Source organism: Hylaeus volcanicus, chromosome 2, assembly GCF_026283585.1.
Source record: "Hylaeus volcanicus isolate JK05 chromosome 2, UHH_iyHylVolc1.0_haploid, whole genome shotgun sequence".
In the NCBI taxonomy this organism is placed as follows: Eukaryota; Metazoa; Arthropoda; class Insecta; order Hymenoptera; family Colletidae; genus Hylaeus; species Hylaeus volcanicus.
Genome location: NC_071977.1, coordinates 27537478 through 27556448, shown reverse-complemented (window position 1 = coordinate 27556448; position 18971 = coordinate 27537478). Strand labels below are relative to the sequence as shown.

Below are 18971 nucleotides of genomic sequence, written 5' to 3'. Positions count from 1 at the left end.
TTTCAATCTTTAAAGGATCGTAAGTCTGTCCCGCGGGTCCATTCAGGCTCGTTCTTATTATGCAAAACTACGGCGCCGACACGCCCACCATAACGAATCCAATTTAACGCACGCTAAAGATCGTGAGTTTCTAGTGTATACGGGCCTGATAGCGTGCTTTTATATTCAATTTATTAGTCGTGAAAGCGACCACTCTTGCCTGAGCTGTTTATGGTCGTCGGTGGACGGGAGTGCTTTGTCAAATTCGAGGGTTGTGTCTCCGTTCTGAAGCATCGATGTGTTCCAACGTCGCGAGCGGCTATTAAGTATCTTTACCTTATTGCGATTTGCCAGCGTCTACCAGACGTATTTATCAACCTTGTGGTGCACTTATTCATTAGCCTAACCAGGATAGACGAGATAACTCGCGAAACGGCTGCTCATTATCAGTTTTTACGTCCGCGGCAGCTCGGGGGCCCGTGCGGTCCCAGAGCGTGCTTTCGCCTATTACAAAATCGCCTGGCTGCGTTCTGCAACCGTTGACATGACGGAACGCGCACTGGATATGCAACCGTCATAGTTTGGTTGAAAAGGGACGAATTGTTTGAATTTTGAATTTCCAGGGATCGAGAAGTAATACCAGGTAACGAAAATTATACCAGTGAAAAAATTAGAGTCTCTTTGATACTTCATAAATGACTTGCGACGAAATTTGATGAGAAACGTAAGATTTGTACAATTTTTAAAAATAAGGCTCGTCTATTGAAGTCTAATGAAGTTGTGGATAAAACTGTATGTAATGCTCTTACTATTGAAAAATACCTAAATGAAAAAAAGCAAATGACACGTTTTTTAAAATTTCCCAGCCTTTACACCAGTCCTCGTAACGACGAAAGAAAATTTCACGCGAAAGATCAGCCTATTAGAAACGATCTCCGAAGCGACAGGTCCAATCTCTGTATCCCGCATGCGTCCTCGCGAGGATCGTCCGGCTCGGCCGTGGAACGAGCGCAGCGGATAAAAATTACGAGTACAGCTGCCTCGGGGGCCAGGTGACTCCGTGGGTTCTTTTTCTTCCTCGCGTTGAACTTGCAGATGCACGGGCTGCATATATATGCGCATACACATAAATATACATCGTCACGAGGTAGGTTTTACCAGTCGCGAGACGGCGACGAGCGTCCTCCCGAGCCCGGCCACGTGAATACCTTATCTTTCTCTCGCGTTTTCATTCGGTCAGAGGCACGGGAATCGACGGACGAACACGTCCATAGAAATGCCCCTGACGAGGACGCGCCGTGGAAGAATCGCAGCCGGGATGCCTTCCGCCGTGTTGTAACCGTCATCGATCTTGATCGTCGTTCTTGGGCGTAACGACGCCGATTGTGCTCGGACACGACGGGCCTGAATAAATGCGGAAGAATCTGGAACAGGCCTATCCGTATCTCTGGCATCGCAGGATGCATCGTGATAACCGATGATATATCGTCGATTGTTCGCCGAACTGCGAACGTTTGAGAGCATTCCCGGTGACCTACATCGCGGCACGACGGATCACGGTCAATACGACGCGTTACCGTTTTGTTTCGGCAAAAATGTTCCAGCGCGTGGGTCGCAATTTTTCTCGCGCGACAAATGGAGGCGATCTGTTATCCGAGGCACGAAGAGAGTTGTAAGTCGAATTTGTGTAATACGGGTCGCGTGATGGAGGTGATTCTTGGCTTAAGCAGGAACCGTTATTTGTTACGCTTTTTTTTTTTTTTTAGCGATACCTTTCTTTTTGGTACGCAGTAGATTTTAAATTATAGATAGATGCTGTTGCGTTGTATGTTTATTTAATATTTTGATTGGAATTTGTGGTCCTATTTAGATTTAAAGTAATTTAGCGTAATTCGGTAGAGCTCTTGTAGATAGTGCTTGAGTGATTTCAATGCATGGTGTAGCGCTATACCACAGGAACTTGCAAAGAAATCTCAAGATGTTGTAATTTTAAAGACAATATTTTATCAATTTTTTACATACTTGGCACTCCTGAAAATGTGCGATATTTACAAATTTCTTAATTACGACAGACTTATGACTTTATTCAACAGCACTATCTATGAATTCATTCTTGGAGAAGCAGGTTTCGAGGCTTCCTTTCTCAATTAAATATAGACTCGACCAGGTTTAAATTCCGTATACCGAAGACGTAATTAATTTAAGGTATCGCAGGGTACCAAAGTAATTAATTTAAGCAGTGGTTAATTCTCGTCGTACACGTGGGAACGTGGCTTTAAACTGAGGCGCAGTCGATCAGTTTGAGCCCTACCCACAAGACATCGATCCTCGTTAGCCAGGTGTCAACGAGGCACACCCTCTCCTACCTCGCAAGTCATTACGTCGCACATAATTTCGGAACGAGATTATCAGCGGCAGCGATCTCGACGATAAGAAGCGTCACTATTAGCGCGAGTCATTACACCTTCGTCGCCCAGAACGCGGCCAAGAGGTTAAACAAGCATTGGTGAGAGGTTTCCTCGGATTTTATCGCATTGCAGACACGCCTAGCGTTCGATTCTACGAGCTAGCGCCTACTCCCAGACAATGTACTTCTCCCTGCGAACAAATTGATTAGTATAACGTCGGTCGTAAGGCGTGTGCGCGCACGCGATCGTATCGAATCGAGGAACGTTCGCCAAATGCGGGGTTGAACCTGTGCTTTGAAGGGGACCGGAGACATTCGAGACGGGAAAGTTCCGGAAAGCTTCAAGCATTTGATAGCGGAACGTCTTGAAAGTCTCGATTGGACTTCGTTGGTTTTAAAGCTTTGGTCGATCTCGATCTTTGCTGCAGCTTAAACTTTCTAATGAAATCGATGAATTTATAGATTCATGGAAATTTTCTGTGAAAAATTTAAAAATTGATGGAATAACGACTTACGAAAAATGTATAAACACTTATGTCCTCCTTGTAAATATATAAATTACGTCTAAATCTTCTGACAAGTGACAACATTGGCTATTCATTTCGATAAAGTACACACATGAAAATTTAACAAAATTCGAGCTGAATGTATTAAACGCATCTTTGGTAACTAGAAATGAATGAAAAGGGATGCGTACGATTTCCGACACGTGCTGCGAGTGAAAGCAACAGTGGGCCGTAAATTCGCGCGCCTCGTCATCGATCAGCGTTATTCATAAAATCACGGGCGGGACTAATCGCGAACCGCTCTCGCATCGCTACGTAAAACATTCTCGATTAATGATTTTAATCTACGCAGAGCCGTTCCGCAATACACGTGATCGTACCGCCGCTGGATCGGTATCTTAATTAACCTTTGGCTCGATCAATTAAAACCAGCCGATCGATTTATCTTCGCGCCTGGAAAAACGAGCACGATTTCTCCATTATTCGCGGACACGGGATCACGTAACGATTGTTGAACTCATCGAAAGTATCGTTAGCGAATCTTGGATAAGCGATACTCCACATGTTAAATGTTTGAAAATCAATCTTCTTCGTTAATTTTGTATATATTTTTTATAATAGTTTAGTTTATATATATATTTCCTGCGTCTTTTCTTTTGTTACTTTTACCAATCTATCTACAATCGTCTTCATATATTACCATATTAACCTTTTTATTGTAGAATATCCTACATTTCTCAAGAGAACACATACATTAAATATTCTATAACCGCCTCAGATTTGTTCTACAAATAAAAGAACTCCCATCACAGATTCACAAAAGGCAAACGAAGGAATGCCTTCAACCTGAATTACGCAATCAAATTCTGCCCCCTCGCTTGACCAACCACAAAAGCGTATTTGAATAGCTATTCAACCAAACATCGCCACCGAGTCTCTGCAACCACAGACTTCTAATCTCTCGTCTATACAACGATCAGCGCTTTAATTATTCCAATAAAATCCTACCCAACATTTACCGAAAGTCACGTCCTCTAAAAGTGGATGATACGCATTTTCATCGCGAGATGACATCAGCAAAAGATACCCGACGAGAGAGGGACATCGCAATGATGAGAGAAAACTTGACTACCCAAGCGACCCCAGAGGACATAAACAAAAAGAAACTTGTCGAAGTCTTAGAAGATCGAGAGATGAAATTGCCACTATAAATTGCTCCCTAGATACGAGTAGCGATTACCGTCGACCGTTTTAATGCACTTATTAGGTCCTGGGGAGGATGAATGTGTCGTCGACCCGGGTAACTCACCGAACCGACTACCGAGTCATCCAGAATACTAAAGATCCGGTTTTCAGCGGCGAGATCTACCGATTCTTTTGCTCCCCCGATACCGCTGACTCATCGGCACCCGAGTGAAGCGTCGAAGCTAACCGACTTGTTCTTGCTCGATTTCGCAGGTGTATCCCGGATGGCGGGGACGTTGGTTACACGATGACGGAACTGCAACCGTCGCCGCCAGGATATCGAGTCCAGGATGAGGCCCCGGGCCCACCTTCCTGTCCTCAGGGCCCTTACAAGTACGCCAGCCACGGCCACGGGAGCGAGTCTACCAATTTCAAGAGCACCTCGTCCTATCCTCAGGAAGGCTATGGCCTTAAGCAGAGCCCCTCTCGGACGGCGGTTTCTAACGAGTACTATCGCCGCAGAAACGACGGCAGGAGGTCCGCGGAGAACGAGCACGAGACTGGCAGCGCAGCTAAGAAAGCCACGGTTGCCGGTTACAACGAAAGTCACAAGAAGAATACTGCTGGCTATAAGAACGACAGCGGGTACGCAATCACCAATCAACCTTTAGTCGCGTTACCTTCTTGCCCCTGAGCCGATACCGAAGCTTCCCGTGAGTGATGCACGAGGTGTGTCTGAAGGGTAATGGAACTGGTTCTCTAAAAATATTTATTTGCGGCTGCGTTGCCAATCAACGGTGTCCTCTTCAGGATAGGTCTCTTGGGAAGAATTGTTCTTACTCCTGGTAGTCTTCGACGAGACTGGAAGGTCTTCGACTGAAACTGCTTCCAATACAACTTCTTGGACGATGTCCGTAGGTCCCAGATGGAGATCCTTTAGATGGGTTTTGATTTTTGCGAGGACGCTGCGGGACAAGAAGCTTATTGAGAGTGCCATGTAACTGAGAGCGTTGTCATGACGCAGTATCCTGGAGGAAACAATCTGAGGCCGGATACGAATGGCCTTTTTTATACTCCCATTCAAAGCAATCATACTCGGTATCGAACATCGATCAGATCCGTGGAGAGTTCTCGATTTTGGCACCTTTGGGTCAGTTTTTATGCAAGGTCCTCCTAAGACGAGGTTCTTATTCTAACCCAAGCTTAGAACTCAATATTTAACTTTTGTTTGAAGCCTATTCACTCGATTAACCGCACTTCTATTCATTGCACTCACTGTAGACGTCTACGTATTTATCTAAATGGAATGCAAATGACCCTCGGTGTTTTTACCGCGCGTCCAGCAGTCTGCATCGCGTGTTCCGTCCTCTCCGAGGGTCAGCATCGACCCTCAATGAATTGTTCCATTAATGAAGAACAAGTTTCCATGGTTGTTCGCACAACGCCATCCATGCGGCAGGTTTTTGCTTCAACGATAAGAGATACCGTTTGGCAGCCAATTAGACGTTTCTGTATTAGTCCTGGCCCACTTAGATTTCACGATAGGTCGAACGTAACGTTCCACGGCGTCGGCTCGTCGTTGCGTTAGACGGGGTCCAGGAACGACGGTTGCAATTATAGGCTGATTATACGCGTTTCCAGTTACGTTGAACTTGTTGACTATTCCATAAATTATGCTGCAGCCACGCATCCTGGTAATAAAGTGGTTCAATGACATCGAGCCGGGTAGAGTGCCGTCGCCTGCGCGGCTACTGGGATTGCGAACGTCTCGCGAGTGATTCATCGCGAGGCGAGCGCTAATAACCACCGGTTCGCTCGCGTTCTCGCGGTATAATTGCTCCCACGCGTGGAGACGATCGAACGTTGCCATAAACGATCGAATGGAGCGGAAGGACGGCGGGCCATGCGACGTCGAAGAATGCGTTTCCTTGTTTGTCTGGTCTCGGTTCACCGAGAGCCTCGAATTCTTTGCGCAATCTTCAATGAAGGTTCGATCGCGTTACTTTCTTCCTTTGCACTCGTTGGATTTATGGGTGTCGCGGTTTTTGAGAGGGAAATTCGCTTTTGGTATATGTTGGAATTTTCACTATAATACAATCTTTTGTTTTACTACAAAAATAAATGTACCGCGAATATACATACAATGTATAAATATATCTATCACTGCAAAATAACGAAAGAGAAAGTTTAGGATATGCCAGAGAGGACTCTTTGATGTTTCATGCTACGTACACCTGAAGTAAAGATACCTAATTTCGTCATAGAGACACTTTAAAAATATTTTTTGCTTCATAGAAACCTGTAAAAACCTCCCAGCTGTCGATTTACCCGTTTACCTGAAATGAATTCTCTATAAAAACACTTGCTCTTCGTTCGAACGAAAAAATGCCCCACCTCCTTAGTTTAACATTCCGATGGAAGCGTAAAGGGGCCCCAGCGCTGCTAAAGGACGCGTTTCCTTGTTTGTCCGGACAGGTACAGCGAGAGCCTCGGATTCGACAGCTACACGCTCCCTCTCAATGAAAGAGACGAGGCGTCGCCGCCGCCAACGCCGCCGGTCAGAGACGCGTCCAGCCTCAAAGGGGTCTGCTATGGGCCAGGACACGAGAAGTATCCTTCGTGGCCGAGTGCGCCGGAGAGACACCCCGACGAGGACGTTCACAGCTCGGGTCACAGCGGATCCCATCGTTCCAAGTCCTGGACCGATCACACCAATTACCCGAAGGAGAAGCCTGCCCAGTACACCAGACCGCACACGAAGAGGCCCAATCCCACGTTCACACAGCAGGTGATGTATCCTCGGATCCCCCAGGGGCTTTGTCAGCTCCATGCTCGTTTAGCCGCGTAAAGGTAGAAATTTGATGAGAATTGTTGCCCGATTCCTTCGAAGCGAAGTTTTTCAGCTGACGCTCAGGTTGTCTCAGGGTCACTTTCGATTACTTCTTAAGGCGAACGTCCAGGGATTTTGATGACATTGGAATATGTTGTGGAAAACTTTAATTTGGGGGGAGTTTAAGTCATCGTGTTGATGGTTTCAAATTTTTTTTACCAAATACAGGACGTTAACAATTGTACAACAAGAAGGTATATTGTCTTGCATCGGACGTCCTGTATTTCTTAAAGAGATTCGAAACCAGCAAACTGGTGACTTAAACTCCCTGTAATTTTGCGTACACTACAACATACTTCAATTTTACCAAAACCCTTGACCTCCGATACAAGTAATCCATCGATTTCACAGAGTCTGGCCCGTAAACCTCCCCTAACTTTACATCCAACGCGTCGTACTTCGATTTCACGAAAATCCTAGTACCCAGTGCGAAAAGTGATCTATTTGGAGTAAAACGATCCTTCAGGCAGTGTTCTCGCGATCGTAGAACGAAGTGCGATGCGTCACGATACCAATTACCTTTCCGTGGCGCGATTCCTCCGTCGGGCGGACGTGTCGGCTTGGCAAGTATTCCCCTGTGTCGCAGACGGTTACGAAATTGAAAACTCATTTGCAAAGAGGCGAAGCCACTTTCGACGGTGTTAACGAGTCACGAGCGAGCCGAACCAGGCTTATCGCGACGTTTTCGTTGCGAAGTTTCACGACGGCGACGTCCACGCGAGCGGAATAGCCGGAGGAAAGTTTAATTGGCCGAACGTGTCGCGTCGAGCGTCGGGAACCGGCGTAGGTCAGAACCTTGGTAAATCGTGCTGCGCCCTAAAACGACACACGTAATTAATCTCCCACACCCGCACCCTCCTTTCTCTCCAGTGACATAATCGTCGTCCGCTACGGCGACTTCCTCCGAAGTAGGCCGGCAGTTTCGAGACGCGAGGTGTTACGCCGTGCCCCAGCCTTTTAATTCCGTGTAACTGGAATTCCATTCCTTTAAGCCGCTGGAACGGCGTTTCCCAAACTGCCTTAGTCGTGGAACACTATACGTTTCCATATATTTGCGAAACGCTTATATTCTTTTCTCATTTGGAATTCAAAAGGAATACTTCGCCTTTGAGGTCGGAGTACAAAATAAAAGTGGACGTGATTATAAAGTCACTTGGGAATTGAAGCTATATTCTATATTTGAAAAAATTGAAAATTTTGAATTTCCATGTAAATCCCCAATTAAACTTGTTGATATTGTGCATCATCTCAACATATCTACTATTCTATTTCAGTTATCTATACAATTTTCAATTTTCAAAAAATATTCCGTGAAACCCAATATGGTTTTTGCTCACGAAAACGTCGCCCTGACTCAGAGGGGAAGCGTACCGAACAACGCATGTTTATGATCATCTAAATACCAATCCTTCTTGATTAACAACGATTTGTCACGGAACGCTTGCTGGCTTCGCTGGAAGAACACCGCCAGCGACGTCGGCTCATAGTAAATAAATTCAGCTTTCCTTTTTGCTCAATTCAGAACTTCCTTATTAGCTCTCGATGCTTTTTGCTGGTCGGCGTAATTAGCTTGTCGGCTCGTGGTTTATTTTAAACGCACGATGTTGATACCTGATGAGAAGAGAGGTCCGAATGGCAAAAACCGAATACGATTTACGCTGAATTACGCTCGTAGCTAAGGTAAATCGCGCACGCGCGATTACGTAACGAATTACGCAGTCGGCGTGCACGAGGATTAGATACCGAGGAACAGTTACTTCAAATGGCTCTTAGAAAGAACAACGATTTTCGCGTTGCAGTTAAAGACTGTGATGGAGCGCTGCGAGAAGATCCCGGCGGAGACTTTCGAGTCACGCAACAGGAACAACGTGGAAGAGGAACCGAGATTGTGGCCTCGCGTGGATCGCGAGGGTAAAGCTCTTGGGGATGCCGAGTACGTTGTACCGTCGCCTCCTGAGCGCGAGCAGCAGACCAGTCAGACCCTCAGCCATGCCGATCTGGAGGCCTACGTTAGGAGCTACCAAGACCCTCAAGTGTCCCAGGTGACGTCTCAATATTCAATCTGCATCAATACCTCAACGCTTTCAACCTGACTATGCATCCACAACCACGCATTAAAGTCTCTCAAAATTAACTCCTTAATCGCCCACTATGCGAATATTTCTTGGATAATTATATCCCCATAAATTGACTAACCGTCAGACTCAGTAAGTAGCTAGGTCTTTAGAGCTATTATACACCATAAGTTTACCAACAAAAATTTCAGCCTAGCAATCTCGTAGTTTCTATCGACCTCCCCAGAAATTTAAATACCCACTCCTTCGGTGATCTCTTCAACCCATTGGACACTCAAATAAAACAATTCCCCTTCGTCCAGGTGGACATATACCGTGAGGCAACCCTGACGCAAGCAGGTCTCGAGGAGTACACGAGGGTGCAGCATTCCCAGCAGGCCAGCTACGCACAATCCGAAGGCTACCACAGTTACGTCTCCAGCGTGGACTCCACCACGAACACCCCGTTCCTCGACAGGTAACCATCACTTGGAGAATCCAATTTCCTATTCAACTATACGGATCCAAGTCATGTACGTCATTACGTTTCCAGATTGAGAAGAGACAGCGAGGCAGTGGCGCAGCGGCCAGCCTCGACCTGGGAGGACACGTCCAGGGAGGGAAGAGACAGCGTGGTGACCACGTCGAGCGGAAGCGCCTCCAGCAGCGAGACCTTGAAATGGCACGGCTCGATGTCGGACGTGAGCGTGTCCAGCGGCCTGGCAGCGCGACAGGGTGCGTCGGATCGGTGGCATCACGGATCGATGTCGGACGTTAGCAGCGTGAACGGCGGAATTTTGACCCAGAAGTCCAGCAATGGCTGCCACGACAAGTGGCAGGGCTCCATGAGCGACGTGAGCAGCACTGGCTTGTCACCGACGACGAAGGGCAGACACAGCGAGAAGTGGCCGGACAAATGGCAGGTGTCGATGAACGATCGTAACAAACAGAACCAGGGTAGATCTAGTCTGCCAGCTGTGATCAATCATTGCGCCACGTCCACCAACGTGGCTGACGTGTCGACCGTTCGGGAGAGCAAGTGGCAAGAGTCGAACATCGACGAGGAATCCCTCGCGGACAAGTCGCAAACGAGCAGTCAGTGGGACAATTCGACCCGAATCGAAGCTGACAAATACGGATCGTTGGCTCAGCCCATGCCCCAGAGTCCCATTCGTCAGCAGGTGGGTCCGTCCAGTCCCCAGAGTCCGGAAACCTGGAATCCTATTCACGGATCGATGTCGGACGTTAGCCAAGCGAACGGACTTCCGTGTAGCAAACAACTGATCGCTCATAGTGCCAGAGTTCAGACGCCGCAGAGACACCACTCGGAAAGCGTGCTGTACTTGGATCGCGAACGGACTCAACGCAAACTCTACCCTGTTAGCACCACGCAGCCTCAAGAGTCGACGCAGTCCTCCAGGTACCGTGTTCAATCTATTTTCAACGAGTGTCTCGTTTGTATAATCACTTCGCGCATCGCTGAATCTATATATCTTTTCAGAATGAACTCAACATTGCCCCAGCAGCCTCAGATGACAGTGGCGGAACGCATAAACGAATTGGAGAAGCAGCAGATGCGTTACACTTACTTGGATCCTGAGAAACGCCATCGAGTATCCGACCCAACCTTGAAAGCCATACAGAAGAAAGCGCTGCTGTCTTTCTACGAGAGACACCACCAAGCCTCTTGGCGATCGGAGCCACAGCTAGCTCAAGGATCGGCGCCCGCGCCTCAGAGTCCGCCGCCGCAGCCACCGCCTCGGCCAAGACCATCCTCGTCCAGACGAGCCAGCTCCGCGTCCGACTATGCCAGCGGAACTTGGAGAGAAAACGGAAACAGGAGTCAGAATCAGAGCAACGGGGATCTACCGAGTCCCAAGCATCAGCACAGCAACAGTTGCGGTAGCCTCTCCACGGATCTCTTGGGTCCGGTTATAGTCGGCCCAGCTATATCCATCGACGATTGGGTGCCCGAAAGGCCACCCAAGAAGCCACACCTGAGGAACGTCTACAACGATCGCGTTCCCAGTCCAGATCTGCCTCCACCTTCGCCTCCAACGGTGACGGAGAACGAGGTCCACGACTGTGACGATCCTCTCCCTCCACCACCCCCCGAACTCAGCGACGACTGTTTCCCAGAGCCACCACGCAAGCCCAGCAACACCCACCATCAGCCAGAGGAGCCCAAGATCCGCGAAAGATCCTGCGATAGACACAAACTGGAGAGACACTCGACGAGAAGATCGAAACACGCTTCGAAGAGGGAACACGAGAAATCTGGAAAGTCCTCGCCGAATTCGCCCACGAAAACTGTCTCCCAGGACCAGGAACAGCACCAGTTCGTCAGAGCAGCCATAGCCCTGAAACACGTCGACTCTGAGATGGTGCTAGAGAACGGTGTCTCTGCCGGATTCGCCACCCACAGAATGGTGGCCACCGGTCGGTCCAGCTTGAGATACCCGTCTACTCAGAAGCTAATGGTGAACGGCAGAGTTACTCCTGCGAGACGAATATCCGAAGATCGACCATTCCCCAGCAGACCCCCAGCGCAGCTACCTGATCTCATATCGCAGCGGTACAGCGATTCTGGTAATCAAAGGCCAGCTCCCCAGGTTCCAGTGGAGCCAAGAATCATTCGACAGGAGTCCATGAGAGTGGACGGGTCGAGACTCGACGTCTCTAGCCTGCTCAGGAACGATTCCACTCAGAGGTTGGAGTCGTCCTCCGGCCAGAGACCTCAACCCCAAGTGCCTAAGAGCGTCGACAAGAACGCTTCGAACGGTCAGTCGACCCAGTCGACGAGACCTAATTATTTACCCGTGCCAGATAATTCGAAAAGCGCCTCCAAGTATCTGGAAGGCGGGAACCACGGTTTCTCGATCGGTAGCCCCGTGAAGACGGGCTACGAAGCCAACTCAAAGATGTTCCCATCGGAGTCCAGTCCACAGAAGTATCACGAGCCACCGAAGTACGTGCCTAATCATCACCAACGTCACGGAGACGCGGTCCAGAGGAACGCCTATTACGCCTTGCCGCCGAAGTACATCGACGCGCCTAAGCAGAAGCCTCAGCCTCAGTGTCCCACGGACAGATACGGTGGCTCAGGTTCGCCCAGCTCTCCGCCACCCCCTCTAGCTCCGCGACAGAACACTCCGGGAAGAAAATCGCTGCCGCCTCCGCCTCGACCAGCTCCTCCACACGCGCTTCAGGGGTAAGTTCGTTGAGTTTTAAATCGATTTGACCTTTCTTCGTGAATCTACGACCATGTAACGTCATCCTTCGCGACGTTTGCGACAGCAAGACCGCGGGTAGAGAATTTTAAGCGTCGTTTACAAGCGTCGAAGCTGGCACCGCGATTTTAGGCAGATTTTACGAGACGCCGTTTTCGAGCCGCGTTTCGCAATCGCAAGGATCGCGTCGTTCGTTTAACGGTCGTCGATTAGCGGTTCCGAGGGGTCGAAACAGTGGTATGCGATCGTTTGAGCCACGGAACGCACACGATCCTGTAATTGCGTTGTAATTGAACGGGGAATGACCGCTGCCTCCGCGACGCGGTTCCAGGATCGTCCATTATACCCGCTGCGCGGTGTCCCGCTCTTATCCTGCGATCGATCGGTTGAATTAGAGGTAACCGCGGGTACACCGTCCCCCGAGCTGTCGTCGGGACGCTTATTAACGGCCGGGGGAGATCGATAGATCACTCGGGGAGTTGACGTGACGTCGCCGAAACCCTCGGGCGACTCTTGACTGCGTCACCCTGGAACGGTGGTTCTTGAATCGGTTTACAAAATTTTTATATTTTTGCTGACATAGCTTAGAAGAGAATATTTGATGCGGGTTACGATCGTGAATATAATAATGAGCTTTCGTGCTTGTTTTGTGGGGATAATAACATGTAACGTAAAATAAAAACATGAAGTCGCGTCTGTGTAAAATTACCGGTCAACAACGTGTTAATCATTATTACGTTGAATAGTAATCTAATGCAAGTTACTTGTTTCCAAAGAATCACCCTGTAATACGCTTTAAATATCACACAATTAGGATACTACTTCCGAACGACATAAAAAAAAGAATTCAACAAATCACTTGATCTATCGCCATCGATTAAGAATCACTGGCCCGATCGATTGCGAGTCGAAATAAGTGGTGTAATGAGATCATCCGTAGCGAATGATCCATAACCGCTCACAGAAGCTATTTACGACGTCGATCATCGCCATTATTTCACGTAATGCTCGGGAAAATGGTAGCGTTGTGTACAGTTTGGCCGGGGGAATTCACGATTCGCAATTTCTCCCGGCTACAGGAATCGTTACCTGTCGGAACGAACGTTAAATAAGAATTACAGACAGATTACTCGGGCTGCGAAATCGAACTTCCAGCCTCGGGATGTTTCGCCGGGATTTTTTTGCACTCGTTTAAATCCGTAAACTCGTAAATCCTCGGGGGGATCAGAATACCGATGCCGATAGTTCGGCGAACTCGGTGCACTCGGTGGATCGTTAATTATCTTCTCGTTCGGTCGTTCGACCGAATCGCATGCATTACCATCGGATTATCATTGCAAATCTAACGGTGCCCATTACCGCCGCTGATTTACGAGCGTGTGACTTTCCCTGAATCGCGACCGGCGAGAGTCTTAAACGACATCGTCGCCGCGATACGCGTACGACCTGCACGGGTAACGTTTATGATCCACGTTCGAGTTAAATCCATGCGCATCCCACGTCGAACACGGGAACGATTCGTTACCTCGCGATCCGTTACCGTTGCCTTGATAGGAGTATTTATCAAGATCGAGAAACTTCCGAATTATGACATGGAAACCGCGGCTGACACGATCGGGATTTATACGGAAGAAACTACATTATCGCTTGGACGTCCGAGCGCGCGTGTTAATTTATTAGTTTTGTTGCTGCACGGGAAAATTAACGTTACGATAACGTGGATCGCCTCGATGTTTATCAGTGGACTTTTCATAGACGATACCATCGGTTCTCGAAATTCCTGTTTCGTTATTCGCGTGATTTCAACTATGTTTCGGGCCTGTGATAGATATATTCGTTACGTTTGCTGCGATTTGTCTCGCTCGGCGTCTATCTAACATTCTTGAAAAGCTAGAACTCGGACAAGGACGACCACGCGTGCGTCCATCCCCTTTGAATCGGATTGCACGGCGACCACTCGCACTATCTGGAGTCGCTCCGTGACCCAACGCCTCTTTGTCCATCGGTCCCTGGCTTTTTGGGTCACGAGACGTTCTCCTGCTCGGTTGCAAGAAGCGAAGATGACTCGTCGAAAGGTGCAGCGAGACAACGGCGGCGCAAAAGAAAATTAACAACGGATTAATAATAATTGCACGGTCGCGGCCGAGGATTCGTCGGGTTGGTCCGTTGGCGTGGGTACAGGATGTAGGCTCGATCTCACGGGGCGATAAGTCGTTTCACCTTTCTTTTGTTCCGTTCTCGCTCTGATTGGGTGACCAGCTGGCTTCTGTGATGGTCGAGCGGTCGTACGACTGCTGGATCGTTCAGACCGCGATCGAGGTTTTGACCTCGCGACACGGTTCGAGGAGCGGACGTTCGTGGCAGGTTCGACCTTCGACAGGAAGAGCAGAACCGTTGCTGCAAGTTTCACTCACGGGCACGGATAGGCAAAATTTTATGAGTCTTTTAGAAGTTGATAAACTCCACTTCTTGCAAAATTCACAACGGTGGAATTTTGAAAAGAAACATTGAACTAATCCTTAGGATTTTCTCTGCTTGTTTACTGGAGTTGATTGATTTGGCTTCTAAAAGACCCATGTAAAGATTTATTCGACCGAACAGTTCAATCTTTAACACAGAAATAAACGAAACTGTTTCCACCCTTGAGGGTCGAAAAATAAATGTACAAGTGTATTTAAATTCACATCAACGAGGAACCTTCACATGATACTGAATATTAAGCTGAATTAAAATGCATATACTCATACATGAATCTTTATGTAATCATTCTGAAGTATTTTATTCTACAATTTCATTTCAAATTCTAATTTTAATTCTCATTTACTGAATGAAAAGGTGTCCATCGTTTGTCTCCCTTCCTGTTTGAAAATTTCATTTGGATAAGAATTTTGCCCATCAGTGGCGCCGTTCTCTGTGCTCCGCGCCTCGTTCGGGGCATTCGAGCCCCGCGCAGAGGCTTAACCTTTCGGGCTAACCGAGCCGCGAGGTAGAAATGTCAGAAAAAAGGTTACCGCGTGGCACCAGGGGCGTGTTAGCCTGTTCTTGGGTGCTCGATTATGCTCGCCGTGGCGCTCCGTTGCCACACGATGGAAGAGCCGAGCGCGTGAGAATTTCGTCGATTGTGCTCCGCGGGACTCTCGATGAGACAACTCCCATTTACAGCGCGGTAGCGCGGCGCGGAACGTACAGAGACACGGGCAAAACTTTATTCGAGTAACGAAGACGTGACGTATGGCAGCAACTTGTAGCGGTTCGTTTGTTCGAATGCTTGCTGAAACACATTTTTAAGGAATGGATAATATACACTTCGAAATCTCTTTTAGATTTTCAATATACCAAAATTAATTCAAAAGTCCACTTACATATGAATTTGGAAGTTTAAATTAACAACAAGCCTATTCAAGCTGATTTCAATTTATAAAAACAAGAATCCAGGGAAGACATAATTATTGCCTGCAGCTTATGCGTTTTGAAGAGGACTGCACACCAGTTAATCGACACATCAATACTCTGATAAGTCATTTCTATCTCTGTTTTTCCCTTCCTCCATCGACTACTAGTATAAACTTACTGACTTATACTTTTTCGTTTAAACTTTTTTTAAACAATAATTTTGCACATCTCCGAGTGCGCACGAGCTGCCGTTGAAGTATCCAGTGAGCAAAGAGACCATAATCAGCGATACGCGAGAAATGGCGTGATTTACTTTTCCCCCGATAGCATCTACGAGTAGCACGCCCGTTGAAAAACTCGCTGATTCCGATCGGAGATCCTATTCGATCCGGTAATCTAATCGTAGCAATTGCGGTGATTACTCTTCGCTTCTGTATCTACCCGAGTGCACAGGAATGCATTTTCACTTGTAGGTGTATTTCTCGGGTGCCTTGGGCGCGATTAAAAGTCTCGACGGAAATTCAAGTAGCTCGAACAGCTCGCGCAGTCCGCCATAAATCGTTACCGAGATGGAAAAACGCGGCACGAATTTACGCGCGATCCTTCTCGCGAGGAATTACGCGACCACCCGCGGCGTCGCGGCCGATTCTCATTGCGCGGTCGTTTTCGCTTTTCGTCGGGACGAGTTCGACGCGTTAATTGGCTCGTGAATTCCTCCTCCGACGTTATTTGTAGCAGAGGGACCGGAGCGTAAGAGAATAAAATGTTTTATCGAGATACTTTCTGCGATGAGGTTGAAGAAACGCTTTGAGGAAAAAGAAGGGAGGAAAGAATGTCAATGTGACATGTTTTGGAGCTTGAAGTCTCAGCTATTAAATATTTTTTTTGTGATATTCTAGATGTTTTTCCAAGTAGTAGTATCACTCCAGGCTGATCGGATTCTGTCAAATCTTTTATCATCCCTAAATTTGAGATCATACATAGTAATAGCATACGAATTTGCCAATTGCGTGACCTCACATTTGAAGAATTTCAAACGGTTTGTCTGACGTAGCAACTGTTTAGTTTTCCATCGGTAGGAAAATCACCCAAAACTACCCGAAACCTGACACTTAAAGCTTCAAAAACACCATTTTACGTCATTGTACGTCTTCACAAAATAGACAATTTCGAAACTCGCTACTTTCCGACCGATTCCAAAGGTAAACCTTCCATTTTGCGGAATGCAAAGTAACCATTATGCTGCCACATAAAAGACGTTCCCTAAATATTCGATCATGCATCGAAGATAAAAGAACATGCGTAAACACGGTTCCGCAAATACATCTCCTTCAAACGAGACCGTTCAACGCGTTGCACGTCGGTCAGAACGGTATTATGCTCGCCACCCACGCGCAATGATCCGAGTTGCACGCATTTCTCGGAAAAAGGCTCGTATTAGTCCGCGGTGGCTTGGATGCGAGTCGTCAGATGTAGCACATGATTGACGTACACGACTGACCTCGTTTCACCTCTAGACTGTCTTAATAAGCGGTAGCCTATAGTTGGATCAAGATCAATTGGCTGTTCGAGGCTACGACCACATTGGATCGCAACGTGCATTCTTTCGTTAGGTTGGGTACATTTCTGTCTACGTTGACATGGACGTATTCTACACCTTAAATCTAAGTTAACACATCCCAGACGATACTCTGTACGTTGAATCTAAAACAAATATTCGAGTAATCATGGGCCTGGCACAACACGATTTGCCTATGCTAACATGTAAACTTAAGTTTCAGCGCGTTTGCGTGTTTGTACAGGCAAATTGTGTTGTAACGGACTAGAAATTGTTCTTTAAATTTGAAGTGTTGAACACGCTTGTAGATTGCAGGATATCATTCTGGAGAGAGCCCTGCGTGAACATTTATACTTTGAATGCAATATGGAGTAAAAATGAAACCAGAATCTGGTAAAGGAAGATTCGGAAGAAATGTTTTTGCGATCGTTTGAAAGAAACATTCTTTTCAATGACTGGAAGAAATTTGAAAGTCTTACAAGATTGAGAATGGCATCTCTTTAAGATTTAATTTTTAGAAAAGACGAAGCTCTGGAATTCACGCTTCGATCGAGGTATAATAATTTTCCGCCATGGAAATCGATCGCTGATAAATAGAAGCGCGATAAGTGTGCGGAGTTAATCTACCAAACAGTGTTTTTTTTTCTCGACCGTCTCCCAGATAGCGCGAGTGAATTCCTGAAATTTCGAAACCGCTTATCTGGTCTGGAACGATTGGTAGAACGCGCAGAAAGTTTGAACGAGTAATCAATTTTCAAACACGAATCATCGATTGCAACAGGTTCGTTTCAGTGTGATTCCGAATCGAAGCCTCACACTCACAGCATTCAACGAACACTTGCGATTAATCTTCGGAGTGACAAACGATTGAAACTTGCCAACAAACACCTGTTAATAACAGCGGTGTTTAAAAAATTCCGATACTGTTCAAGCTCCGACTTTCAAACGTCAACACCTTGTAATATTGTCTAGAGACAATTGTGAGTAAACTTCCATAGAGTCTAGAGTCTAGATTAATGTTACATGATTCAATTACTGCTGCCAGCTTGTATATTACATGCTCTACTTACCAGCAAATTATACGCACAATTTACACCTTGCAACATTCTATATCGAGGAATTCCACATTCCGGGATCGACAGTAATAATGGCTGAAAATTGTTATTTACCGAGCAATGGTGGAAGCAAGACTGCGAAGAAATTGGAAGAATCGTAGCCATCCGTTGCGTGATAATACGATACGCCGTGTACGTCTTTTTCTTCGCCAGCTATACCCTTACGCGGTGTCATCCTACTTGGCCGAGAGACGAGAAACAACCGGTGTTAAGCGATACCCAACGCAGTCGTTGGCTACCCTGCCGAGGTCGCGGTCTTGCCTTCGTACGGCCGCAGGTGCTAGAAACGAACGAAACGAGTTTCACCTGCCAGCACAACGGACGAAATGGACGAAGAAACGGTGCGAAATTGGGAAACAGAACGGCTTGTCGATCGATGCACTCACAAGGACTCCGAGGACAGAGGAATGCAATTTGTTCCCCTTCAGGTTTAACATACTTTTGCAGGATGGTATACAGTCAGTTCCATAAATATTCGTACCCTTGATATCTTTTGAAGAAATTTGTCGAAATTAAACGACAGGTTTCACGTTTCCAAATAAATGTTTCGTTATAAATATGTACACAAATCAACTTTATACTCGTATATATTTATAATAAGAAATTAGTTTGGAAACATCAAACCTATCATTTAATTTAGACAAATATCATCGA

The 18971-nt window shown here is 46.9% G+C and overlaps 1 protein-coding gene across 1 annotated transcript in view; it reads left to right on the top strand.

The window, feature by feature from the left end:
* LOC128884764 (protein Shroom) overlaps positions 1-18971 on the top strand; it is a 196688-nt gene that overhangs the window by 110508 nt on the left and 67209 nt on the right. Inside the window, exons 2-7 of the mRNA XM_054138369.1 lie at positions 4351-4722; positions 6553-6865; positions 8767-9009; positions 9345-9499; positions 9575-10441; positions 10523-12232. Of these exons, the coding sequence (XP_053994344.1) occupies positions 4385-4722; positions 6553-6865; positions 8767-9009; positions 9345-9499; positions 9575-10441; positions 10523-12232 (3626 nt within the window). The 5' untranslated portion in view covers positions 4351-4384. The remainder of the gene's footprint in view (positions 1-4350; positions 4723-6552; positions 6866-8766; positions 9010-9344; positions 9500-9574; positions 10442-10522; positions 12233-18971) is intronic.